The sequence below is a fragment of the Homalodisca vitripennis genome, chromosome 4, assembly GCF_021130785.1.
Source record: "Homalodisca vitripennis isolate AUS2020 chromosome 4, UT_GWSS_2.1, whole genome shotgun sequence".
In the NCBI taxonomy this organism is placed as follows: domain Eukaryota; kingdom Metazoa; phylum Arthropoda; class Insecta; order Hemiptera; family Cicadellidae; genus Homalodisca; species Homalodisca vitripennis.
Window position 1 is genome coordinate 196,298,127 of NC_060210.1, and position 27,857 is coordinate 196,325,983.

Below are 27,857 nucleotides of genomic sequence, written 5' to 3' on the forward strand. Positions count from 1 at the left end.
ACGTACAATATATCAGATATGCAGAAAGATTAAAATTAATTATGACCTAAGTTTAAGTGAGTAGGTTAGGAAAGAGAAGACGAAGCCCAAAATCTAAAATATGCGATTTATTGGATTGTCTTGATTTTTTTTCAGATGATTGAACAAATGAAATCGTTACTCGTTAGGATGAGTAATTGATTAAGTCTGTCTTCGAAAAGTCGTATTAAAAAAAACATTGATTGATTGTCGGTCGATTATGGACTAACATGTTGTGAGGGACGAACGCCCAGAAGCGTTGCTCTATCAATCATTCACAGGTTGTTCATTCGTTTCTAGAATGAATATTCCAGTCTCTCGTACGAACAACATGCGTGACGCCTTATTCACACCTTCCTCATAGATATTGGTATATTTATAAGGCGATAAAAATAGTTTGATTCGAAGTGGTTTGATTCGAACTGTATATGGAGAGATAAAAAGTGTAAAGCTTAGAAAGAAAGAATTGTGTATGGTTCAAAATTAGTTTTCTCTGGTTTTCAACAATGCTATAATAGATGTATTGCTCCCAAGTTCCAAAACATTTGCGTAAAATATTGTTCATGAAATATGACATTTCATTCAATTTCCTTATGATGTTTTTGTTTCTCGTTTTAGAATATATTGCTAAAACATAAATGTAGGGTTTGTCATCTAAACTTGATTAACCCTTTTGATTCCAAGATTTTTGTGTGGGGATCTGCCAGATTCCCAGCTCTTGGCGCTGAGGTATCTGCACCAGTCCCAGCCACATTTTACTAGAAGTGTAGACGTTAGCTAAAAATTGCATCGAATTTTCATTTATTGATGAAAATTAATGTAGTTTTTATGTTTTTACTTCCCAAAGTACACTGTATTGCATGCTTTAAAATAAACTTTTGTAATCATGCACAAAAAAAGTTTTTGTAAAAAAATTGTTACTTACCAAAAAATAATTCCTAAATTTGACATTTTTCAATGGTAAGGAGAAGCCTAAAAAAAATTCCTAGGTCAAAAACAATATGTTTTTTTTTATTATTACACATAAAATTGAAGTAGAACCCAAGTTTTCATGGCAATATATTTATAAATAGCTTAGATAATATCAAAAGAAAAAAAGATGTAACATGGCCAAACAGCTACGGCCATCTAAATCAAACTAAAACATAGTTGACACATCGAATAAAAAGTATCGATAGTTACTGTAACTTTGTAGGCCGGTTCATTACGAGTACTCTGATATAATAATTAATTATAGTTATACTGCAATTTATTATATTCGAAACATATTTTTTCCGAACGTCCTAAAATTAGAACGTTGGGATCATACGCAATTTCACGCGATGTCCTAAAAATAGGACGTTGGGATCATACGCGATTTCATGTGACGTCCTAAAATAAGGACGTTGGGATCGAAATCGTGTTTAACGTAACTATGGTAATGTGAATTTTGAGTTAAGCTCCAGTTCACCTTTCGTTGCCGACTTTTTTTGGGTCTCTTCAGACGAACATGACTCCAGATTGCAGGAGTCAAGTCTGATTTCAGATACAGCGCTAAGAGGAAGGTGGGATGGAGCTAAACTCAACTTTCACATTATTTTACGATATTAGACTAAGTTAGAGTATACTGTAAGGAACGTCTTTCCAACTGCTTTCGTGTAATAGGTGATAGATATATATTATTTGGTTTACAATACATTTTTTGTGTAAAATATTTAGTTTGATTCGACCTTATTTATAGCTGTATGGAGATTCTTTGCATCTATTAAGGCAATTGTTTAGTAGAAGGAAGCTAATTAAATGGTTCTGTATAGCTCGTATGATAATTTTCGATATTAATAACTTTTATTTGCTTTGATATTTGATATTACAAAGGCTTGTTTAGTTTTTTGTTAATTGCTGTTGGAAATCTATCAGTTATTATCTTTTCGTTTTACATTGCTTAATTGATTAAGTGTACACCAAATTAGCCTCTGGCGTTTATGTATTGAGGTGTTTAGCCAAAACCTGCCAAACTCAGGTATTGATGACGGCGTATTATGCTAATTTTCCTACATCTCTTTGTGGGGAGCTTGCGCAAACAATATATTTTTGAGAGTTTTCAAGCTCCAAAAGAAAGCAATTCAAATAATTGATAACATCAATATCAGAGTCTTGTCGACTAGGTTTCAAAAAGTTGCAACTATTGACTCTGCCAAATCTATACATTTTAGAGACAACAGTATCGGTCAGCTTATCTATATGTGCCCTAACAAAGTCCCGAGACGTAGACGGATATGACACAAGAGACAGAGACAGCTACCGAACTGGGAGACACGGAACGGCAGCATATGAACATTAGCTTTCGCAGGCAGGTGTCTGCTTTATCAACAAGTTGCCAAATTTCATTAAAAATGCACCAACGCCCAAGGCGTTAAAGATTCGTTTCAAACGTTTTTTTAGCGTCAAAGGCATTCTATGATGCCGACGAGTTCTTGACATATAATTGTGAGACCACTCATCTGGAAAACTGACACTGGTACTGAGAGTGGAGGAAATCAACGAAAGTATGGCATATGAATGCAAAAATGTACGTGTGAATGTGGCATTGTAGAATGAAAGTCGAAATTCTAGTAACAATCATGACTTTTGCCATACGATGTACTTTGTGAAAGGCAACAAATTTTGAGTTTGAAGACAGGCAAACTCAACCGTGCCACACCTTACACCAAGTTATGGTTTCATGTCTACCCAGCAGGGATCACTTCTGGCTGGTTTATACCTTAGAGTTGAACCTACCACTCACAGCAAAAACCGATGTGTCACTTAAATCTGAGCAACATAATGGATGTCCAGGAGCGGCACATCACTAAACCGCAAATGTTCGAGATTTTGGGGTGCAAGGGTAATTAGATAGGTCTAGTCTACTGCGGAAGATGATTGTTGGAGTTGGTGGGTTCGTTCCCTAACTATCAGAGGTTCTTGCTAGCCTCAACAAGGCTGTACTACCCCCTGCCTGCTTTGACTGGAGAGGCTGGTTCAGAGCTGGCCTCCCCTTTTTCCGGGTAGACATGACTTTGGGATTAGTGCCCTAATTCTTCCTCATGAATCTCGATAGGAGGTGGCCAGGACCCTACCCATCCTGATTATCCTGGATGCAGCGCTAAGGTTTTTACAGGACCAAATGCAATTTATAAGCTTCCTATCCAAAGAGAAAAATAAATGGTTTCATGTCATGGACAGTTTTAGTTATTTTATGTCCAATTTGTAACTCATTATTACGTGAATCAACGTGTGACTTCTTTCTGATGGTGTTAAATAACAATGATGTCTCATGAAGGTGAGGGAATGATGACCTCTGTGAGGTTGAAATAGACTAAACCGACTGATGGTTGCTAACTGAATGTTGGCTACATCAAGTAAATCAATTGCCGGTGTAGGTGTTACATGCAGCGGCCGTTGCTACAGCTACAGCATGCAGTGTGCGTGGGTTTGTGTGCTCGTGGGCGCGGACCACTGCGCTGCCTGGTGAAAGTGGTTACATCATTATCATACTTTACAGCTCATGGAGTTCGGCTTTCGCCCTGTGATATATCTCAGTGTTTGTATGGCTTTCGCAATGAAATTTATAACAATACAGAGACTTTAGAGAGGATTTATATTTTTACAGACATTTGCCACCAATGAGGATGCAAGGATTTTTAACAATTAAATGTCCATAAAATAATTTTCTTTCAAAACCCTCCTGTCGTCAAAAATGCTCTAATGGAAGTTTTTATGATTCGATTCCCAAAATATCTATCTTTTTAATAGTTTTCAGGGGTTTTAAATTGTTTGTATCGTGCCTAGAGTAATATACATCGACGACCGTTCAGGTATACGAGAATTTGAACGATGGCAAGTGTCCAAAAAGTATGTTTCTTCTAAATGCTGTCGACCAAACAAATGTTCCGTCAATAGTGCTCAAATGTGTTTTTTTTATGATTCGCTTCCCAAAATATCTATCTTAATAGTTTTCAGGGTCTTAAAATTGCGTGTATCTCTATAGAGTGATATAACTAGACCAACCGTTCAGGGATACAAGAAATTTGAAAGATGATAAATGTCCAAAAATTCATGATCCTTAAAAACCCTTCCTTCGTCTAAAATGCTTCGTCATTAGTGCTCTAATGGCAATTCTTATGATACAATCTCCAAAATATCTTTTTAATAGTTTTCAGGATCTTAAAATTGTTTGTATCTCGTGTAGAGTAATATACCTACACCGTTCAGAAATTGTTTATATTATGGAGTAATACATATAGATATTTCACTGAACTGTGAGGTTTATAAACGAAAAGTAAACAGGTGTTAGTCAATTTGGATTCTCTAAAAGAATATCATCCATAAATACGGTCGGCAGCAAGACTTATTTATGCAGTCTAAGTTAGAAGATAATTTATACAAAAAGCAGTACGTGCAGGATAGAACCATAAGGAACACTACAAGTCGTTTTAATTTTGCTTTAATTTAGCTTTAATAAAGACGAGCACTACAACCAAATTATAACTCTGTAACTTCAACAGCCTGTATGTTTTTAACTTTTGGGCACAACAATACATGCATTAAAGAAGAAGCGAGATAGTCAGTTTTATTAGTAGAATAATAACTTATTTATTTGAAAATCTTCTAACATAAAAAGTGTTTCAGGTACACTTTTCCTTAATGTTTTTTGTCTGTGATGTACCTCCTTTGACCTCAGCGTAAGAGTGGGTTTTATAGATTTTCAATACTGAATACCGCAAAGCCTTGGAAACCACAAACCCTCAGAGAATTGAGGTGCGGCTGTTGTCAGAACATTACCCTCTCTAACCGCAGCGGAAAGCACCAAAACCCAACAGCCGCAGTGACTAAGGGTGGACTTATTTATATTCACTAAATACGACACACCGCCTGCGCCGTGTTTGGTACTTTGGGATTATACCGACCACACCCAGACATGAATCGTTATTTGACATTTTGCTTCTACTGATTACTAGATTAGCGTAGAACAATATTTCGTCAATATAAAACAGGAATTGTCTTATCGCAAACCCCTCCCCATCCTCAGACAGAGGTCAAAGTCGAGCGGTCTAGTAGATAACGTGATTGCAGAGTCTCGCCGCCCGTTTAGCTGGTTCGTCGCTTTGTTGTACTTCCGTGTTTTACCTCTACATTTCTCCAAACACAAAAATTCAACAAAAACAAACATTACCAAACTAAAACTAAACTCTTTATTGAAAAAACACTCAAAACTTGTTTTTATTCTTGATCACACTCCGTCACCCAAAATGCGAGTGCCTCCGGCCATCAGCGCGGGCTTCGGCAGTTGGTGCTGCCCCGCGCTGATGTCGACGAAAGAAAAACATCCCTCGAGATAGTACCTATCAGTAAAATATCAAATTCTAGAGGGGCTGATCAGAAATATAAATTGAATTGTAATGGAAAGGCAATTATGTACCGTGCAAATCATGTGATGCCGCGAGGTCTGCCGTAATCGGGATTCTCGAGAAAGATAATATAACAGCGACAACAATACCGATCACAATACCTGGAAACACTTGTAAGTTTGTAATTTTATAATTAAACAGTTGTTTTTTCGTTCTATCATGTTTGTTTCTATAAATTTATATTTTTCATACTGGTGTGGTCGGTATAATCCCAAAGTACCCCGTGTTTTCTTTGCACGGAAAGGTATAGAAGTCTCTTTGAGTTAAGTGGGCCTATTTCTGTGCGCAACACAACGTCTGGTATGGTAGCGCATGTAAAGGTTTACACCAGTGTAGTGAGATTCCTTTTTCAGTAAAGTCTCGTATATCATGAGTGACTGTGGTTATAGTCAGACATGATCGGTGGTTCACATTACCTTCTTGGTGGTGAAGTAGCTATTGGTGTCGCTGAAAGGGGTGGGTTTTGAACTTCTCTTTATTGAACAGTGCGAGTGCTGTATTTCATTTTTACTCTGTTAATCATACATCAGTTGTAAACTATGACGAACTATAATATATGCTAGAGAACAAAATATTTCAGACACAGTTAACTACACTACTGACAATCCATCTTCAGGTACTTACACAGGAATAGGTCAATGGTAACAACACTACTGACAATCCATCTTCAGGTACTTACACAGGAATAGGTCAATGGTAACAACACTACTGACAATCCATCTTCAGGTACTTACACAGGAATGGTTCAATGGTAACAACACTACTGACAATCCATCTTCAGGTACTTACACAGGAATGGGTCGATGGTAACAACACTACTGACAATCCATCTTCAGGTACTTACACAGGAATAGGTCAATGGTTACAACACTACTTACAATCCATCTTCAGGTACTTACAAAGGAATAGGTCAATGGTAACAACACTACTGACAATCCATCTTCAGGTACTTACACAGGAATAGGTCAATGGTAACAACACTACTGACAATCCATCTTCAGGTACTTACACAGGAATGGGTCAATGGTAACAACACTACTTACAATCCATCTTCAGGTACTTACACAGGAATGGATCAATGGTAGCGGGTGGAAATTCTCTCAATATAAGATTGTAAGGCTTGTTCTCCTCGTCTTCGGACGTAAGACAGACGAAGATGTAGGTCATGATTCCAATCATTATCCAAGTAATCATGAGGTAGTTCATCACGATGAACACCTTGTGGAGTTTTTCTGTGACCTGGGCTTGCGTCGCCGAGGCGTGTGAGGTGGAACCGCGCATCTCCTGTCTCATCATCCTTCTGTGCCTTAAAGATCCGTGGCGTGGGTGCGCCGTTTGCTGCTTGCTTCGACCAGACACTTCTTGCTGGGCCGGTTTTGAAGTGCTGGGCATTGCTTGCTGTTCTTGGGGACGACTGCGTTTTCTCACATCGGACTGAGCTTGTTTTGATGGACTGGGTGTCCTTTGGTTTGTTGGAGGATCGGTAGGCTTCTTCGCATCGGGCGGAGCTTGTTTTGATGGACTGGATGCCCTTTGGGTTTCCGAAGGAGCGGTTGGCTTCTTCTTATCAGAAGGATCTTGTTTTGATGGACTGGATGCCCTTTGGTTTGTCGGAGGAGCGGTTGGCTTCTTCCCATCGGGTGGGGCTTGCTTTGATGGACTGGGCGCCTTTTGGGTTGTCGGAGGAGCGGTAGGCTTCTTCGCATCGGGTGGAGCTTGTTTTGATGAACTGGGTGCTCTTTGGGTTGTCGGAGGAGCGGTAGGCTTCTTCGCATCGGGTGGAGCTTGTTTTGATGGACTGGGTGCTCTTTGGGTTGTCGGAGGAGCGGTAGGCTTCTTCGCATCGGGTGGAGCTTGTTTTGATGGACTGGGCGCCTTTTGGGTTGTCGGAGGAGCGGTAGGCTTCTTATCGGAAGGATTCCCTCTCTTTCCCTTGTCTTGGTCCATAGTTTTGTATGGATTTTGTGTGCGCAGAAGTAGTATATGGGGAATTCAGTGCGTTTCCACTCTGAATAAGTGTTTATTTACAAATTTACTGTCATATAAACAATTCTTAACCTGAACAGGTGTTAATTGTTTACAAAGATGTACTGTCTAAAATATCGAATTTTGTTTTCTCCATAGAGTAAGAAGAACGTAAACTGAATTATTGTTTGCGGTTGAAAATGTTATCAAATCGTTTGAAACGATAATGACTAAATCGTGTTTTAATACAGTCATTAAATTTTAATATATGAGTAAATTAGTAGATAATAATATGAAAAAAGTATGTGTACTAATAATAGTCCATTATTCAATAGATCTAGTACAGTATAAATGCATGAATAGAACTTGTATAGTCTTTAAATAATAGGCTAAAGGATCGTAGTGATCTTTGGCAGTTAAACCTACGGGTTGGATGATATAATTGATTGCTAATAAAGAAACATAAACTCCGATTACAAAAAGTGTAAAAAATTCAAGAAATGAAAAAATTATTGTTTCATAAAGTAGAATAAGCAAAAAAAGATATAAGCGAATTTGTTGTTTGGGGCTTAGAGTTGTGAAAACTTTATTAATATTAGTAGTTTTACTAAAAGACATAGTAATTGCAATCCATTGGCTATTGTAAGTTTTATAAATTGCTTATAATCGTTTAGCATCTACTTGTTAAAAATATTGCAATTAAGTTTGTGGCTGAGAGAAAACGGTTCCATTAGCGGTTCACTTATACTTCACGTTAATCGGTCCTACCTCCGCTACCTGTATTTTATCTTTTCCATTGTCACCGTCTTACTGTATAACGGAATCACGTGATTCGGTGCAATCAATTTTGGTTAAAACTTGTAAGAAATTGTTTCTATAGCATAACAGTAATTGAGATAATTAATTAAATCTTTCGTGGGTTAGTTGAAAAAGAATTTTTATAATTATGATACAGATTCTTAATATGGATATTTTAACATAGAAATTAAGAAGTGAAATGCCAATAAATTTTCTCGTAATTAATTTTGTAGCGCAGTTAGACCTTACATTAACCGTTAACGCCTTTTGCCGTGTTAATTCGTCACTGGTTTACGACTAAAAAGGTCCGCTGACGAGTTAATCCGTCGTGTAACAATCACCCGTTTTATTTTTATCTATTCGACTAGCGGGGAAACGGTGAAATAAATAATACGTAGTTCACTGTTTTGTCGCTAGATGGTGTGGGCATGCTGATTGGCTTTCATTGAGACTGTTATGCAATATTACAAACAACTGGTACTCCTTTATCTTACTAGTAAACACGTGCGCGGATCTTTGCTTCAAGGCTTTCCATGCCGAAAAATATATTAAAACCGGAATTCCCAAACTAGTATGCGTAAATAATGTTTGAAAAAATGTTAACTCTATCGTCATTTATGAAAAGTTTATATAAAATTCAACAAAAACAGTAAAACTGTTTTGAAAAATGTTAGCTTAAAAATTAAAACAAAATTAATTTGTCTTTATTTTGTTAAAATTTACCAATAAATAAAAATATTAAATAAAAACAGGTTTTTGTTCATTTTAATCATTTTTAATAAGCAGATTAGGAAACAAAAAGGGATTAACATTACTATAGATGAAAGCATTGAATTAAAGAATATTCAGAGACATGAATATTTAGGCAATTCCAGTCTGTAGTGCTGTGAAAGTGCCAAAAAGAAACTGCCAGTGTGAGAGAGGTGACTGAATTTAGTGCACACAAGAGATAGCTTTGGCGAGACATTTCTACTTCCTGAGGCATTTCACCCCTGCCTTTTAGTGATTCCAAGACAACATTTTCAGTCCGGAAAGATTTAACGCACTTTAGGGCAGTTTGCTTACCGAATGTCAATATTTTTGGCATCTTACTATATCGAATGTGCGAGAAGTGATAGTATTTTTCCTTACAATAAATGTTACAATTATAAGTACTTAAAGATTTTAAAATTTTGACTGTTAAGAAATATTTTGGATATATAAGAGGACTTTTCATGAATTCATATTACAAAAAATACAGTGAATAATTTTATATCCCCAGTAAATTTACTCTTTGTATGGGATATTTATCTAAGGACCTTACTTATATATAAACTCATAAAAGGTTTAAGGTACAGAGTTAAAACTTTTGTTTTTCTGTCTATTACGTCTCATTTTTGTCTCTTAGGACAAGTAGCTTATAAATTGAACATAGTCTTAAAAGGACCTTTGGTGTTTCCGGAGTGACAGAATATTCAGGATGGCTAAGGTTGGGAGTAGAGGCCGCCTCCTGTCGAGATCCATGAGTTAAACTTTAGGGCATTAGTCTCAGTCATGTTCCCTCGGAAGAAGGGGAAGCCAGCTCTGAACCAGCCTCTCCAGTCAAAGCAGACAGGCGGTGACATGTCCTTATGTCTAGGCTAGCAAGAACCTTTAGAAAGACTCTTAGGGAACCCCACCAACTCCAACAATTATCTCCCGTAGTAGACTAGACCTATCGAACTACCCTTGCTGTTGCACCCCAGAATCTTGACATTTGCGGTTAGTGATGTGCCGCTTCTTGACGTCCATAAGGTTGCCCAGATTTAAGTGACACATCGGATTTTGCTGTGCCCAGTGTGAGTTTAACTGGAAGATATAAACCAGCCAGAAGTGAACCCTCCTGGAGTAACCTACCCCTCACTTAGGACTAAACATCGAAATTATATTACCAGTGCTTTAACAATGGCTGCTGCTAATAGTAAGTTTTCAAAATCAGGCATAGCTCAAACAGCCATTATTTTAAAGAGAGATATACATAGTCCAAAAATTAGCTTGGTATGTTGTGTTAGCCCAAATAAAAATGAAATGGAATTATGACCAATCGGGGAGAGAAACTCAGGGAAGTCCACATTGGCTTTGTGAGTTCCGAGGATATCGGTGGATATCCACCTCACAAGCGGTCACTCTTGCTGTGAGTTGACTGCTGTAGACCGCCTGTTGCTACGTCACGGCAGTAGTGGGCGGGGCCTCACTCTCATCACTCGATGAATGGCTTTGTCGGTATACATTATTCGGTTGTGAAGCGTTTAGTTACCTACCGAAGTAATTAAAGAATTATTTTGAGTTCAATAAGTCGTACATCAAAACTTGGGAAAGATTTTAATTTTTATCCATGTAGGACTGAAACGTTAATATGTAAATATTTCGTGTATACCGTTCCAGACCCAGAAACAAGGACAATCCAATCCTAGATGCCTCACTAAAGTTAGTACTCTAACCAGCAAACAGAAGTCACTAGCGTTGCGCTATATGCAGCATATGCTAGCTACTAGGCCCGACCGTAAAATAGCGCTCTGAGCAGTGTTACAGTCAAATTTCTGTTTTCTGTTCTGCCTGTGCCTTCTGTGTTGGTGGTTCAATCTCCGCGGGACTCATGGCCAAGAAATTCATGGACATCCTCCAGCGACCACCGCTGGTTTGAACTATTATACAATTTTTGTGCTAAAAGCAAGAGTAGAACCGTTAAGATTCAGTTTAGGACAATTTAGGAAATCAACAAGCAACTTCAGCGAAGATCCCCCAAAACGACGGGAAGGTTATAAAGTGTCCCACCTGTAGCTCGAGGGGCTTTGGGTATTATGACCACTTAGAGATCCATGATCCACTTGACTCTCGAGTTGGTAGTCGTCGCGCGTCATATCATGTCTAACTGATCAATATTGTTGATCTCCTCTCGTCGCCACTTCTGCTCGAGCCCACCGATCAGCACTTGATCAGCACTTCAGAGTTTTCTACAGTCTTAATTTAATCATTCAGGTACACATAGCTTTGCTTTACCTCCTTTAATGAAACCGCTTCATTTATAACCGAATTGTACATTATACGTATACAACACTTTTTAGGATTTTTAGATTAGTGATATTTATTACGAGTATTGCCCAACTAAGTAATATCTTTTAATACAAATATATAGGTATCAAATTTAAAATATGAAGATATTTAAAATATAAAAACCTTTAATTTTTTTCAATTTTTTTATTATTGTAGTGTTCTCTAGTTTATTGAAACTAAAATGATACCAAAATATAGTTAGGTTTACTGGTTATAACCATTTTTTCAAATTTATATGTTTTTGATCATGAAAACCACGCTTCTTGGACTACTTTCAGTTTTTGCTCTAAAACTAATTTATTTATCCAAAACTATACATTTTATGAAACTAGACTAACTGTGACATTTAGGATAGCTTGGAATTTGAAATGTATGTACTGAACTGTTATTTTCTAGTCACACCCCCCCGTTTTTACATACAAATAACAAACAGGGTTTCCCCACTCACCGTAAAAGATTCCAATTAAAATATTTACCTTAGTCATTATTATCAGTGTATCTACTGCGCATTGTGAACAAAATTATATCAAATACAAGTTACATTTACAGTAAAAACCCCCGTTTTTTACATACAAATGATAAAAAGTATTTCCCCACTCACCAAAAAGGATTCCAATTAAAATATTTACCTTAGTCACATTATCATTGTATCTACTGCTCATTGTGAACAAAATTGTATCAAATACATGGTTTACAGTAAACACGATATTTTTACAGATTTAGCGTTTAAGGAAAATACTAAGGGCAGTTGGAGGGTTAAGGACTGCACCCAAAGAATAAATGTCCGCATTCAATATACATGTGAATGGTACGAGTATAAACTGCATTATTGTTTTTCAAAAATCCCACATTTTGCGGTTAACTTCGATAATTAAAATTTCCCTATTTAGTTCTAGTAAAAAATTGTGGTAGATTAATATTTTAATATCTTTTTGGAATGAATCATTAACAGTTTTAAATAATGCACTGAAATAAAATTAGTTCCAATAAATTAATAATTTGTATTAATGATAAAAGTGTAAAATACGGTTATTTCCTACGAATGTCCTTTGATATTTGCAATGAATGGACAAATGTAATTTGCTCTGACAGTAACATAATCACGACACTAAGTGTCGGATGGGGGAACAACACATTTCATTATTAGAAGAGAACTCCATGGTGTCATTATTAAAAGGAGTAAGAGCCTTTCATCTATTTGTCTCGAGCTGCTTTCAGCTGCAATACCTTCTTTCTCATTGTCTACATTCATTCACTGATACCCCTTTGTGAACCACCGTGGCGGATACAATATCCTGCATTTTTGTGTTACATGTAGCCGCATTTTTAGCATTTCATACTAATGCTTTGAAGTAGTAGATACATCAGGTTATGTCCGAATTGATGTTCAAGGGGTGCATTCTTTTTCAACCATCCCCCTCCAAGTTACCACGTGATCAGATGGTAATTTGTCATCCTGTGCACAACTAAGAATTTATTGATTGATTTCAAAACGGGCTTTACTCCTTCAAGAGTTTCTAGACATCTCAGAACTGAATGAACTGTGGAGGAATACCTTTAACTAAACCTCAATATAATGAATGAAACTATAGCACTTTCTACCACATTAAGACTTAGAGATTTTTATGCACTGTGTCAACCACACCTAGAAAATCGGTGGATAACAATCCTGTAGTAGATTACAGCTATTATAGTATCCAAAGGACAATGACTAATGAGGGAGAAAAATGGAAGATGCTCTTTGAAGTTACCTATCATACGTCATCTCTAAAGAAAGTGTCAATGCGTGAACAAAAGATATGGAGAAACGATGGTCGTTTTACTTCTAGATTAATAGATTTGCCTTTTTTAAATTAAGGTTTAATGGGTTTTCCTACTTTAGACATTTTGGGAAAGGGCAGAATCGTCTTAAAAGCCATTAAAATAACCCGATACAAGAGAAAATCGTATGGACAACTTTTACCTCTTGACCCAAAAATCAATAGGGTTCCTCGAAGGACCAAGAGGATCATATGTACCAAGACCTTCGTATCAAGAGAAGTTCGGATGGGCTAACGGATAAATGGGAGACGGATAGACGAACAGAAGGACTGCGCTTTGACCTCTTGACCCAAAAATCAATAGGGTTCCTCTAAGAACCAAGAGGATCGATCATATGTACCAAGACCTTCGTATCAAGAGAAGTACGGACGGGCTAACGGATAGATGGGAGACGGATAGACGAACGGACGGACTGCGCTTTGACCTCTTGACCCAAAAATCAATAGGGTTCCTCGAAGGACCAAGAGGACCATATGTACCAAGACCTTCGTATCAAGAGAAGTACGGACGGGCTAACGGATAGATGGGAGACGGATAGACGAACGGACGGACTGCGCTTTGACCTCTTGACCCAAAAATCAATAGGGTTCCTCTAAGGACCAAGAGGATCGATCATATGTACCAAGACCTTCGTATCAAGAGTTAAAGTACGGACGGGCTAACGGATAGATGGGTAGACGGACGGACGGATTTCCCCTGACCTTTGACCCCAGTATCAATAGGGTTCTTTCTAGGACCAAGAGGATTCCATGGCTAAGTGTAAAGTCTCGAGGATCTTCAAATCAAGAATTGTCGGACAGACGGACAGACAATGGCATGATTTAAGAATGTACCGTCGTGTCCTTATTAATTTTTAAAATCTGTAATCTAAATATTGAATTTTAAAATTGTTATTTGAAAAAGAACTGCGGTCCAAACAGGTTAATTTGATGTACACCTGTAATTTTAATCTATCAGGCATATATATAATGTTAAGTGAATTACAGTAACGATTGAGTATGCAAGCGTCCAATGTGTGACGAAATTGAGAACGTACATAACAATACCAATAACATTAAACATGTTTATCACAACTCTGGACATGAGCTGATGCAGTACCCATGCATAATGCAAGGCAGAGTCGGGTTGGCTGTAGGACTGCTTAGCGCAGGGGCCTTACAGCCTGTAAATTCACATGTATTGTAACACTGGGATTATGGCTGTGTGTGGGACGCGAGAGATTAACCTGCAATTGTAATTGCTTTGTCCAAGTTTACTCGTGACTTGCTAGTTTTCAGTTGGATTTTACGTTAGACTTTGCTTGCATATGTCAACATTGGCAATTTTGTTAGTGTTTAAGAAGCATGAAATTGTTGAGATGCATATGTCAACATGTTTATTGCGAGACAGCGATCTTATTTGCAGACAAGGTCGAAAATCGTTTAAAAGAAAAAAATTCTAATAACACGATACAATGGAGTATCCAAGAACGTACACTTTAACTTTTTGATCCATACGTGGTTGTGGAGTATAGACAGTTCTCAGTAACATATTTGCTGTACTGCGACATGAGTGGTTGTGGAGTATGGACGGTTCTCAATAACATATTTGCTGTACTGCGACATGAGTGGTTGTGGAGTATGGACGGTTTTCAGTAACATATTTTCTGTACTGAGACATGAGTGGTTGTGGAGTATGGACGGTTTTCTGTAACATATTTGCTGTACTGTGACGTAAGTGGTTGTGGAGTATAACAATTAGACTTGCAACACTACTCTCGGTGACATACTGTGTTGTACTGTAACGTAAGTGGATGTGGAGTATGGACCGTTAGACTTGAAGCACGACTCTCAGTGACATGCTGTGCTGTACTGTGACGTAAGTGGTTGTGGAGTATGGGCAGTTAGACTTGCAGCACGACTCTCGGTAACATACTATGCTGTACTGTGACGTAAGTGGTTGTGGAGTATGGACAGTTAGACTTGCAGCACGACTCTCGGTAACATACTATGCTGTACTGTGACGTAAGTGGTTGTGGAGTATGGACAGTTAGACTTGCAGCACGACTCTCGGTAACATACTGTGCTGTACTGTGACGTAAGTGGTTGTGGAGTATGGACAGTTAGACTTGCAGCACGACTCTCAGTAACATACTGTGCTGTACTGTGACGTAAGTGGTTGTGGAGTATGGACAGTTAGACTTGCAGTTGCGGCATGACACTCGGTAACATACTGTGCTGTACTGTGACGTAAGTGGTTGTGGAGTATGGACAGTTAGACTTGCAGCGCGACTCTCGGTAACATACTGTGCTGTACTGTGACGTAAGTGGTTGTGGAGTATGGACAGTTAGACTTGCAGCACGACTCTCGGTAACATACTGTGCTGTACTGTGACGTAAGTGGTTGTGGAGTATGGACAGTTAGACTTGCAGCACGACTCTCGGTAACATACTGTGCTGTACTGTGACGTAAGTGGTTGTGGAGTATGGACAGTTAGACTTGCAGCACGACTCTCGGTAACATACTGTGCTGTACTGTGACGTAAGTGGTTGCGGAGTATGGACAGTTAGACTTGCAGCACGACTCTCGGTAACATACTGTGCTGTACTGTGACGTAAGTGGTTGCGGAGTATGGACAGTTAGACTTGCAGCACGACTCTCGGTAACACACTGTGCTGTACTGTGACGTAAGTGGTTGGAGTATGGACAGTAGACTTGCAGCACGACTCTCGGTAACATACTGTGCTGTACTGTGACGTAAGTGGTTGCGGAGTATGGAAGTTAGACTTGCAGCACGACTCTCGGTAACATACTGTGCTGTACTGTGACGTAAGTGGTTGCGGAGTATGGACAGTTAGACTTGCAGCGCGACTCTCGGTAACATACTGTGCTGTACTGTGACGTAAGTGGTTGCGGAGTATGGACAGTTAGACTTGCAGCGCGACTCTCGGTAACATACTGTGCTGTACTGTGACGTAAGTGGTTGCGGAGTATGGACAGTTAGACTTGCAGCACGACTCTCGGTAACATACTGTGCTGTACTGTGACGTAAGTGGTTGCGGAGTATGGACAGTTAGACTTGCAGCACGACTCTCGGTAACATACTGTGCTGTACTGTGACGTAAGTGGTTGTGGAGTATGGACAGTTAGACTTGCAGCACGACTCTCGGTAACATACTGTGCTGTACTGTGACGTAAGTGGTTGCGGAGTATGGACAGTTAGACTTGCAGCACGACTCTCGGTAACATACTGTGCTGTACTGTGACGTAAGTGGCTGTGGAGTATGGACAGTTAGACTTGCAGCACGACTCTCGGTAACATACTGTGCTGTACTGTGACGTAAGTGGTTGCGGAGTATGGACAGTTAGACTTGCAGCGCGACTCTCGGTAACATACTGTGCTGTACTGTGACGTAAGTGGTTGTGGAGTATGGACAGTTAGACTTGCAGCACGACTCTCGGTAACATACTGTGCTGTACTGTGACGTAAGTGGTTGCGGAGTATGGACAGTTAGACTTGCAGCACGACTCTCGGTAACATACTGTGCTGTACTGTGACGTAAGTGGTTGCGGAGTATGGACAGTTAGACTTGCAGCACGACTCTCGGTAACATACTGTGCTGTACTGTGACGTAAGTGGTTGCGGAGTATGGACAGTTAGACTTGCAGCGCGACTCTCGGTAACATACTGTGCTGTACTGTGACGTAAGTGGTTGTGGAGTATGGACAGTTAGACTTGCAGCGCGACTCTCGGTAACATACTGTGCTGTACTGTGACGTAAGTGGTTGCGGAGTATGGACAGTTAGACTTGCAGCACGACTCTCGGTAACATACTGTGCTGTACTGTGACGTAAGTGGTTGCGGAGTATGGACAGTTAGACTTGCAGCACGACTCTCGGTGACACACTGTGCTGTACTGTGACGTAAGTGGTTGCGGAGTATGGACAGTTAGACTTGCAGCACGACTCTCGGTAACATACTGTGCTGTACTGTGACGTAAGTGGTTGCGGAGTATGGACAGTTAGACTTGCAGCACGACTCTCGGTAACATACTGTGCTGTACTGTGACGTAAGTGGTTGTGGAGTATGGACAGTTAGACTTGCAGCACGACTCTCGGTAACATACTGTGCTGTACTGTGACGTAAGTGGTTGCGGAGTATGGACAGTTAGACTTGCAGCACGACTCTCGGTAACATACTGTGCTGTACTGTGACGTAAGTGGTTGCGGAGTATGGACAGTTAGACTTGCAGCACGACTCTCGGTAACATACTGTGCTGTACTGTGACGTAAGTGGTTGCGGAGTATGGACAGTTAGACTTGCAGCACGACTCTCGGTAACATACTGTGCTGTACTGTGACGTAAGTGGTTGCGGAGTATGGACAGTTAGACTTGCAGCACGACTCTCGGTAACATACTGTGCTGTACTGTGACGTAAGTGGTTGCGGAGTATGGACAGTTAGACTTGCAGCGCGACTCTCGGTAACATACTGTGCTGTACTGTGACGTAAGTGGTTGCGGAGTATGGACAGTTAGACTTGCAGCACGACTCTCGGTAACATACTGTGCTGTACTGTGACGTAAGTGGTTGCGGAGTATGGACAGTTAGACTTGCAGCACGACTCTCGGTAACATACTGTGCTGTACTGTGACGTAAGTGGTTGCGGAGTATGGACAGTTAGACTTGCAGCACGACTCTCGGTAACATACTGTGCTGTACTGTGACGTAAGTGGTTGCGGAGTATGGACAGTTAGACTTGCAGCGCGACTCTCGGTAACATACTGTGCTGTACTGTGACGTAAGTGGTTGCGGAGTATGGACAGTTAGACTTGCAGCACGACTCTCGGTAACATACTGTGCTGTACTGTGACGTAAGTGGTTGCGGAGTATGGACAGTTAGACTTGCAGCGCGACTCTCGGTAACATACTGTGCTGTACTGTGACGTAAGTGGTTGCGGAGTATGGACAGTTAGACTTGCAGCACGACTCTCAGTAACACGGCCCCTGCGGGTGTGTGGTTACACACTCTACTTACAGAGAAACTTACTTAATTGGAATGCCAGTTTCGGTTGCTTCGAACTCAATAGTTTCATCTGACATATTTTCTGGGACAGTAAAACATTTATTGCGTTTACATATGAACTCTATTTTGTATTCATAATGGACAATGTGGACATAATTACTGCGATTATAGCAAATGCTAGTAACAATTCTGTGTTGGTTTGAAATGGGAGTGACGTGTTAATGATCTTAAGCGAGATATTATACAATAGTGATTAATAAATAAACACCCAAAAATTGTTTATTAACGCGATTGTTTCCAAAACGGATATTTCAGGTGATTTGTATGATATTAAATTTACTTCCAAAGGGGAAGGTAATATCATTTTCCATTAACACATTTCTGATGACATTCTTCTCTAAGTCGCGTCCACACCAGAGTTGGCAACATTGTTCCTATCAGTGCTGACAACCTTAGAGAAATTATGACAAACAATTGGCGCTTACTGTGTTGTTAACCTGTCATTTGTTCGCAGTATTACCCATCAGTAGTCGGCAAAGATAAAAAAAATGTTGCAAATACATAAAATTTAATTAAAAAACCAAGTGGGTTTTATGGTTATAATATATTTTATATATATACAATTTTGCTACCCCTGAGTCGAAAGGAAGCCTGATACGCAGTGGATGCGTTTGGATTATATACAGGGTGTAACTGAAATACACCGACAAATTTCAACAGGTTGTTCCTGGTGTCAAAACAAACCAAAACGTTCCTATAAATGTATGTCCTTAAATGCATCGTTTTCCGTCTGTCCGTCTGTTTGTGTTTTTTACATTAAATTTTGTATAAGAAACCATTAACGGTAGAAAGTTACATTTGTCAACATATGCTAATCTAGTAAAAATCGTCAAATTAAATGAATTAAACATTTTTTGTCAACAAAATTCAAAACTGCGGCTTAATTACGGTTAAAATTTGTGATAATTAATTTCTTAAAAACTATTTCCAGTATAAAAATGTACTAAAATAAAGAAAAATTCTAAAAGAAACGATACCTTATTTATTGAAATCGCCGAAGAGATAAAACAAGTTGTGGTATTTTTCTTTACCTATTAACATATCATACTTGTAAGTTTTTCCAAGTTTCAGAAAGTTAAGGCATTTTTCTTGTTTCAAAACTTGATGTAAGTATTTAGGCAGTATAAAAATAAAGTTATTTTGGGTTTAAAAAAATTCACTATTATATGAACTGCTATTTTCTCAACTATTACTTTTACAAAAATATGTCGACTTTGTAACATATGTATTCAATCGCATCATTTCTGTTGCCTATGATTAAATCATTATTGTTACCAATGAGGCTGGACACTGTTGCGTCAACGTCAGGCACCAGTAACTCTGGTCCCAGCGTACAATAGTTTCAAGGTCTTGCCTAGCCAACCATCAAATTAAAATTGCCGAGAATGGAATCGCATCAGTTACATTCTATTCTTCTCGATGACTTTCTGTAATTGTTTGGTTCTACCGCTAGTAGTTTCTTAATGTTTAGTGACTAATCGATTGGAATGACCGAATTTGTAATTCGAGTCGAATTAATCGATTATGTGTGAAAATCAACATTATAGATAATTGGTTTCGTGACTGTGCAGTCTTTCTATTCGTAGAGTAAAATAAGAGTACCGTAAAATATAATAACACTCGTTATTGGTCCTTTATGGTCTCGAGGTGGAATTTCAGACAAATTGATTTTTTAATTTTATTCGTAGAAGCCGAACAAATCACGAAATGATCATTTGATTACGCAATATCCTTTTTAGTATAAACTCTTCCCGGGCAACCAGTTATTTTTACTGGTAGATAGATTATACAAATAATCTTATAATTTTATCTTTGTAAGTCGAAGAGACCAACCAAATGCAGAGCTTTTGAGGATCTTGGTTGTTTTGGAAGCCATGCCTCCATAAATTATGCTACTATAAATAACTTCAGTAAAAGATCATAAAGGGGACTGTTTTATGTGCCAGCCTCGATTTTTAATACTGAGACTCTTTTCAAGTCATCTGATAATAGCGTAAAACATATGTGTAGCACCCTTTCAAAAATAGTCGAAGATGATTCCTCGAATTTTCCAAAGCACTGTCTCATAACCTCGGCCGATGAAGCAGACTTCCATTATGGTGCACACACTCATATCTCACGGTCTCCGGTATTCTACTGAAGCGGGTACAAAGTTCTTATTAACACTTCATAAGATTTATTAGAACAATTCCCAATCTCGCCTCTCAGAAACTAATATTTGGTTTCTTCAAACGAGTGTTAAAGACAGAACGATGACTCAGTCAGGCTGAAAATTGATATCAGTACCGACAAGACGTGCTAGTACTATCTTAACTGAAAACGAGTGTTAAAGACAGAACGATGACTCAGTCAGGCTGAAAATTGATATCAGTACCGACAAGACGTGCTAGTACTATCTTAACTGAAAACGAGTGTTAAAGACAGAACGATGACTCAGTCAGGCTGAAAATTGATATCAGTACCGACAAGACGTGCTAGTACTATCTTAACTGAAAACGAGTGTTACAGACAGAACGATGACTCAGTCAGGCTGAAAATTGATATCAGTACCGACAAGACGTGCTAGTACTATCTTAACTGAAAACGAGTGTTAAAGACAGAACGATGACTCAGTCAGGCTGAAAATTGATATCAGTACCGACAAGACGTGCTAGTACTATCTTAACTGAAAATGATTGTTAAAGACAGAACGATGACTCAGTCAGGCTGAAAATTGATATCAGTACCGACAAGACGTGCTAGTACTATCTTAACTGAAAATGATTGTTAAAGACAGAACGATGACTCAGTCAGGCTGAAAATTGATATCAGTACCGACAAGACGTGCTAGTACTATCTTAACTGAAAACGAGTGTTAAAGACAGAACGATGACTCAGTCAGGCTGAAAATTGATATCAGTACCGACAAGACGTGCTAGTACTATCTTAACTGAAAACGAGTGTTAAAGACAGAACGATGACTCAGTCAGGCTGAAAATTGATATCAGTACCGACAAGACGTGCTAGTACTATCTTAACTGAAAACGAGTGTTAAAGACAGAATGATGACTCAGTCAGGCTGAAAATTGATATCAGTACCGACAAGACGTGCTAGTACTATCTTAACTGAAAACGAGTGTTAAAGACAGAACGATGACTCAGTCAGGCTGAAAATTGATATCAGTACCGACAAGACGTGCTAGTACTATCTTAACTGAAAACGAGTGTTAAAGACAGAACGATGACTCAGTCAGGCTGAAAATTGATATCAGTACCGACAAGACGTGCTAGTACTATCTTAACTGAAAACGAGTGTTAAAGACAGAACGATGACTCAGTCAGGCTGAAAATTGATATCAGTACCGACAAGACGTGCTAGTACTATCTTAACTGAAAACGAGTGTTACAGACAGAACGATGACTCAGTCAGGCTGAAAATTGATATCAGTACCGACAAGACGTGCTAGTACTATCTTAACTGAAAACGAGTGTTACAGACAGAACGATGACTCAGTCAGGCTGAAAATTGATATCAGTACCGACAAGACGTGCTAGTACTATCTTAACTGAAAACGAGTGTTACAGACAGAACGATGACTCAGTCAGGCTGAAAATTGATATCAGTACCGACAAGACGTGCTAGTACTATCTTAACTGAAAACGAGTGTTAAAGACAGAACGATGACTCAGTCAGGCTGAAAATTGATATCAGTACCGACAAGACGTGCTAGTACTATCTTAACTGAAAACGAGTGTTAAAGACAGAACTTATATGTAACCTAGCTACAGCTGATCGTATGTAACAGGGCGTGTCCATCTTGAGAACAGTGATGATTGAGTGTTACTACTGCTTTTTAAGTATTCAAACCTATATGCAACTTTAAATACCTAGTTTGCTATTGAAAAAGCAAGAGGAAAGTAATGTTATTTTAAAGTATTTTGATACTTAAGTAAAATTAATATTTTGGATATGTCAGGCTAGTATCTGATTTCGTGCTGGAGTTTATTAATTTGACATAAACAACATTCGCCAAATATATGTACGTAAATAGTTATTATTATTTATCAAATAAAAAAGTGTCTACACAACTGGTACTGAATCAACTCTGCGTTATTAATTGGCCTTCAATCTTAAATTGTATTTGATTTTTTTTAATGGAGCAACTTTAAAGCTAGTACTGTGTACTAACATGGAATGGATAGAATGTAAAACTTTTCCCAAAGCTCGTAAACTCTACAATTTAAATTACATAAATAAATAAATATAATACTATAAACCTATAAGAAAACATTAAAGTTTCACTCTGTCAGCTCATTCTGCTGTAGTTCAAGTTACAACTAGTGCATATGCGAGGAAGGGGGAGTTGTTTGTAAGAAGAGCTTCAAGTGACAATAGCCTAGGGCTGAACTTTCAAAGACCAAACAGTCTCTATTAATTTGCGACTGTTGCAAGATACAAGTGACACCGCCAGCCATGTTGTTCGTGACTAAAACAAACCTTTGTCATCATTTTTTGATAACAAGCCATTACATCTCAGGTGTGAATGAGTTCCAATTCAATGGACCATTAAAATGACACAAACATGTAGTGAACTAAAGACACACTTTGGGATAGAAAACAATTAAATTGTATTTCACGTAATTGTAGGAGTAAAATAATTTTCTCAAAGTCCAAAAGTAATTAAATTTAAATTTGATTAAAATTATTAATACATTAAATTGTAATTTATTAAAATAAATTAAATGTTATTACTTAAAAAAATTAAATTGTAATTAGTTAAAATTAATTAAAGTGTACTTAATTAAAATAAATTACAGTGTAATTAATTACAATAAATTAAAGTTTAATTAATTAAAATACATTAAATTGTAATTAATTAAAATAAATTGCAATAAATAAACATAACATTAATAAATAAATGTATTAATTATTTATTTGTAATTATAATAAATAATTATAAATTTAATTATAATTTAAATGTACAATTAATTAATTAATTAAATTGTAATCAATTAATTTTAATTAGTAAAAAGTTATTCAATTTTTTTTAAATGTAAATTTGTTTTTAAATTTTGTTGTAATGCATGTTGTCATGAGCCAACTGAAATTCGAAATATAACCACAAACCAAGAATTGCAATAATTTGTGATGTTTCAGGCTGGTCGTATCGCAGAACGGCCGTGCTCTCCACATCGTGTTCCCCCACCAGTTCCTTGACTCTCCAGAGTGGTTCGGAGTGTCTACCGATGAGTATTTTCAGGTTAGCTTCAACCGTGACTTAGTCACTATTTAAAAATAGAAATAAAGAAATTCATTGACCATTAGGCAATTTTACAAATAAAATTTCCCCAAATACGAATTTCATAACACAGATTACTAACATGGAATATACCATATGTCAATAAAAGTGTATCTAAGTTGACACAAAACTGGAGCTTTTTTAGCAAAAATACAAACAAACAGGTTAACATTATGATATTGAATATTTAGTGCATTGTCATTAGTGAATGAGTAAAAATGTTTAAACTTTATATAAAGATGAGTATTGTCACGTTGCATTAAGAATCAAGAATGTTTATTGTCGTCCCACAAATACGTTGTAATAACAAAGTCCTTTTATCTGAAGGGTTACAATAAAACACCAACAGTATATAAAATATAAATATAAATACATACTTCATATATATATGGTAAATAGTGCAAGTCAAAGACAAAGTTTAAAAGAATAAATTATCTACATTACACATAAGCATTTCATTAACATTATACAAAGCTTTTTGTTTTAACCATTTATGCAAAACATTTTAACAATTATTATTACAAGAGACATCTTTGGCATTTACAGGCAGCTTATTGAATAATTTAGTACCAACATAGAAGTAGGAGTGCTGGGTTTTAGTCAGCCTACCAAATTCTAAGTCAATAAGATCTCGATATCGAGTGGAGTAATCATGATTTGAGCTTCTAATGTTAAGTATGTCTAAATTTTCTTTAATGTACATTAAACTTTGAAATATAAAAATGCAGGGTACAGTAAGTATATTATGTTCCATAAAAAAGGGCTTACATGAGTCAGTAGTACACATTGATCATTGTGCGTAATGCTTTCTTCTGGCATAGAAGTACCTCTTGCATATCTTTTTGGTAGCTCTGTAAATGCTTTTGTAACACAGAGATGTGTTTAAGTTATCCACCACTGACTGATTCCTGCTGATTAATTTTGACAGCGTCCTTGGCCATTGTCTTCCAAAATTATAGATGTCCCACCAAGAGAGTTAGAGGTGGTGATGTCATCATAGAGGACATGGGAATACAGAGAAATAAATTCATTGTCTCCAAAATTTAAAATAACTTGCCATTTCAAGTAATATTAATCAGTATCTCTTAATTAGAGGTGACTACTTGGAAGAATTCTTGTGTTTAAATTGAAAACATTATTATGAATATGATTCATTTGTGTAATTTTTTAGTAAATCTCTTTGTAGGTCAAAAAAGAATAGTAACAAAAATTCATTGGATTGTCATACGAAGGGGAAATGTTTTAGTGAGTTTTATTACATAAGAGGCAGTTGTCACTGTTAAGTTACAATTACTTTTTAATCATTGTAATTTTATATTTGAATGTACTTTGAATATTTATATCTTTACAATATTTTTGTATGTATGTTTAGTGCAGTATAAAAATGTATGATCCCGATTCTGAAATCAATTCATCATCAATTGATGAAGAATTTTAGATTTCACAAATCAAGTGAGAATTTAATGGTCGTGCTCCTCATGGTAAGATGGGCATTGCAATTGTTTTTGAAGAATTTCCTGAGAAACATTTGGGATGAGTCTAACTCATTATGAAGTTGTTGACTGCTCTATGAGTAAGGGTTTGTTATGAGTCGATGCCCTTTAAATATGTTAATTGAGATCCTGGCGACATGCCTCCGCTCATTCCATTACTGGCCTTTTTGGAATAACTGACCTCATGGAGCTTGAGGTTAGTTTTCAGAAATGGTTCCAAATTCAAAGACTGGAAGACAACTTTCTGCTAATTTCTAAGAGGTCTGGAGGAATATAGTGGTGTTTTCGTAACTTAAAATAGCCATCACTATGCCTTAAACATAAGTCATATGATATTGATAGAGGAAAAAGGTGATTGGTGTGGATTTAGTAAGAGTAACGACTCCTAAATTTAATGATGATATTCCTATGATTAGTTTAAAAAACACTTCATGGAAATATTTACAATCATCAAAGAGACTATATCCTTTGAAAATCAGTCCACAACTGAAATTTGACAAATCTGGAATCCAAGCCTTGCAGGCCTCCCGCCATCAGAAGATAACCCTATCACAAATTAACGAAAATGAACCAGGAAAATTTATTATATTCTCAAAAACCCAAAGTGGTTTTATGAAACCACAAAAACTTTTTGGCTTATAGTGATTTTGACAAACTTTGAAGCATTTTCTGATTTATACTGATTAAAAGTTTTGAAACTGATGATCTCACACTTATAGAATTAATTTTTGATGATATCGTAGGTGTCGGTGACAGCGATGGAGGATTCCCGAGTGCTGTTATGGCACAGAGATAAACTCAAGTTGTCCATCATCACTGACCAGTTCCTGCATTCTGTTTTAGACCTCATCCTCACCCGTGGTGGGATTATGAAACTGATGATGATGTCACATTAATAGAATTAACAGTTGATGATATCGTAGGTGTCGGTGACAGCGATGGAGGATTCCCGAGTGCTGTTATGGCACAGAGATAAACTCAAGTTGTCCATCATCACTGACCAGTTCCTGCATTCTGTTTTAGACCTCATCCTCACCCGTGATGGGATTAGGAAACTGATGATGATGTCACATTAATAGAATTAACAGTTGATGATATCGTAGGTGTCGGTGACAGCGATGGAGGATTCCCGAGTGCTGTAATGGCACAGAGATAAACTCAAGTTGTCCATCATCACTGACCAGTTCCTGCATTCTGTTTTAGACCTCATCCTCACCCGTGGTGGGATTATGAAACTGATGATGATGTCACATTAATAGAATTAACAGTTGATGATATCGTAGGTGTCGGTGACAGCGATGGAGGATTCCCGAGTGCTGTTATGGCACAGAGATAAACTCAAGTTGTCCATCATCACTGACCAGTTCCTGCAGGCTGTCTTTGACCACATCCTCGGCCGTGATGTTGTAAAGAAGCTTATGCAGGTACACCATCTCAGTTGGTTCTGTGACTCGTACTATGTGTGTTTTCATAATCAAACCAAGCTCATAGTAACAAAAAGTAAGAAAGTAAGTGTCCATCTATTGAAAAGACCAGATTATGATTCATTACAAAAAGTGCAAAATAAATTTTATTTAATTAGGTAAAATAAAATTAATTATTTGAGTGAATTTAATTTCAGTTAATAATTGGTAAAGTTTATTAAACAAACCTCTGTAGAAATGATCGTAGATAACTTCTTGTTCCTGTTTATAATTCTTTTAAAATAATTATCATATTCATTTTTTGGTAATAATGTTGTGTCTGGATTCTATGAGGTTAAATTTCAATTGTGATATTAAGTTTTAATATATTTTTTGGGTTATTTAATACAATGTTTGTGGATTTAATATTGTGAGTAATTTAAACAATGTATTCTGTAAAATCCAGGAAATCACTTAAATGATCGTTTATTAATTTCTTACAGACTAAGGTAGTATTTTCTGTCAAAAATCTATCTACAGTTTAAAATGCTTCTCGTAGTGCCTAAATCAGTTTAAATGTTTTTTACACTTGTAAGAAATTTGATAATAACTGGAATTTATGTAGATGAAATTCAGTGTGTTAAAGTAACTTACTACATTTTCAACTGCGATGTGTTGTTTATAATGTCACATCCGATCTTGTAGTATGTATGTATACCACTGCATTGTATCCTATATCATTTTATTAAGCAACAAAATATTTTTTTATAAATATAAATTAATAGCCTGTTACCGATATAGAATATATTAAAAGCCCTAAATTTTAATTAATCATATCTGCTGCCTTTTGTGATACCATCATTAGGTAATAAAAAAATAAGAGGCACAAATTTCTACAGACAAAATAAATTAAGATTATTAGACATTAATTTGTAAAAATATGTATAAAACCTTTCTTGCAGCGTTTTTTTGAAGTGTCTTTAATGTATTTACTGTTCTTCCATTCTTTAACACGAGTGCTTAATGTAACACAAGAATGTTCATGGATACTTCTCTGTGTATCTGGAAAAAAGTCAATTTGATAAAAGCATTGTGTTAGTTTTCTGGGTTACGTCAAAACATTTTTAATACAATTACATCTTAAAATATTCCATCTCTATGTGGAGAGACTTTTTGAATCTATGGATGTTAAACTGAAACTGACTGATTCACTACTCAGTTTAACTTTGTTGACTGAATACGGCTTTGTAGAGTGAGGCCTAAATATCTCAAGATTCTAATTGTGTTAGCAACGTTTTGACACGGTGTGAACCAAAATACTTAGAGGACAGTCGTGCAAATGGCTGTGTCAGCCTATGAACTAAGACAAATAACCTTTATTAAAGCACAATATAATTACATTTTCCGGTTACCTGCACAAAATAAATTGTCTCTCCATTTACAACCTCGTTTCACCAATGAACAATATGATCATATTCTTGAATAATTTGTATCTGCCACTCGGTTTTTACTCTAGTA

General features: G+C 37.2%; 1 protein-coding gene across 11 annotated transcripts in view; it reads left to right on the forward strand.

Moving 5' to 3' along the window:
- LOC124360855 (popeye domain-containing protein 3-like) overlaps nucleotides 1-27,857 on the forward strand; it is a 166,717-nt gene that overhangs the window by 88,157 nt on the left and 50,703 nt on the right. For all 11 annotated transcript variants that reach the window (XR_006922283.1, XM_046814815.1, XM_046814817.1 and 8 more), the window contains 2 exons: nucleotides 23,302-23,404; nucleotides 26,220-26,360. Coding sequence is in view for 10 of the 11 variants with exons in the window: in XM_046814815.1 (XP_046670771.1) it covers nucleotides 23,302-23,404; nucleotides 26,220-26,360 (244 nt within the window). In the remaining variant the exon portion in view is untranslated. The remainder of the gene's footprint in view (nucleotides 1-23,301; nucleotides 23,405-26,219; nucleotides 26,361-27,857) is intronic.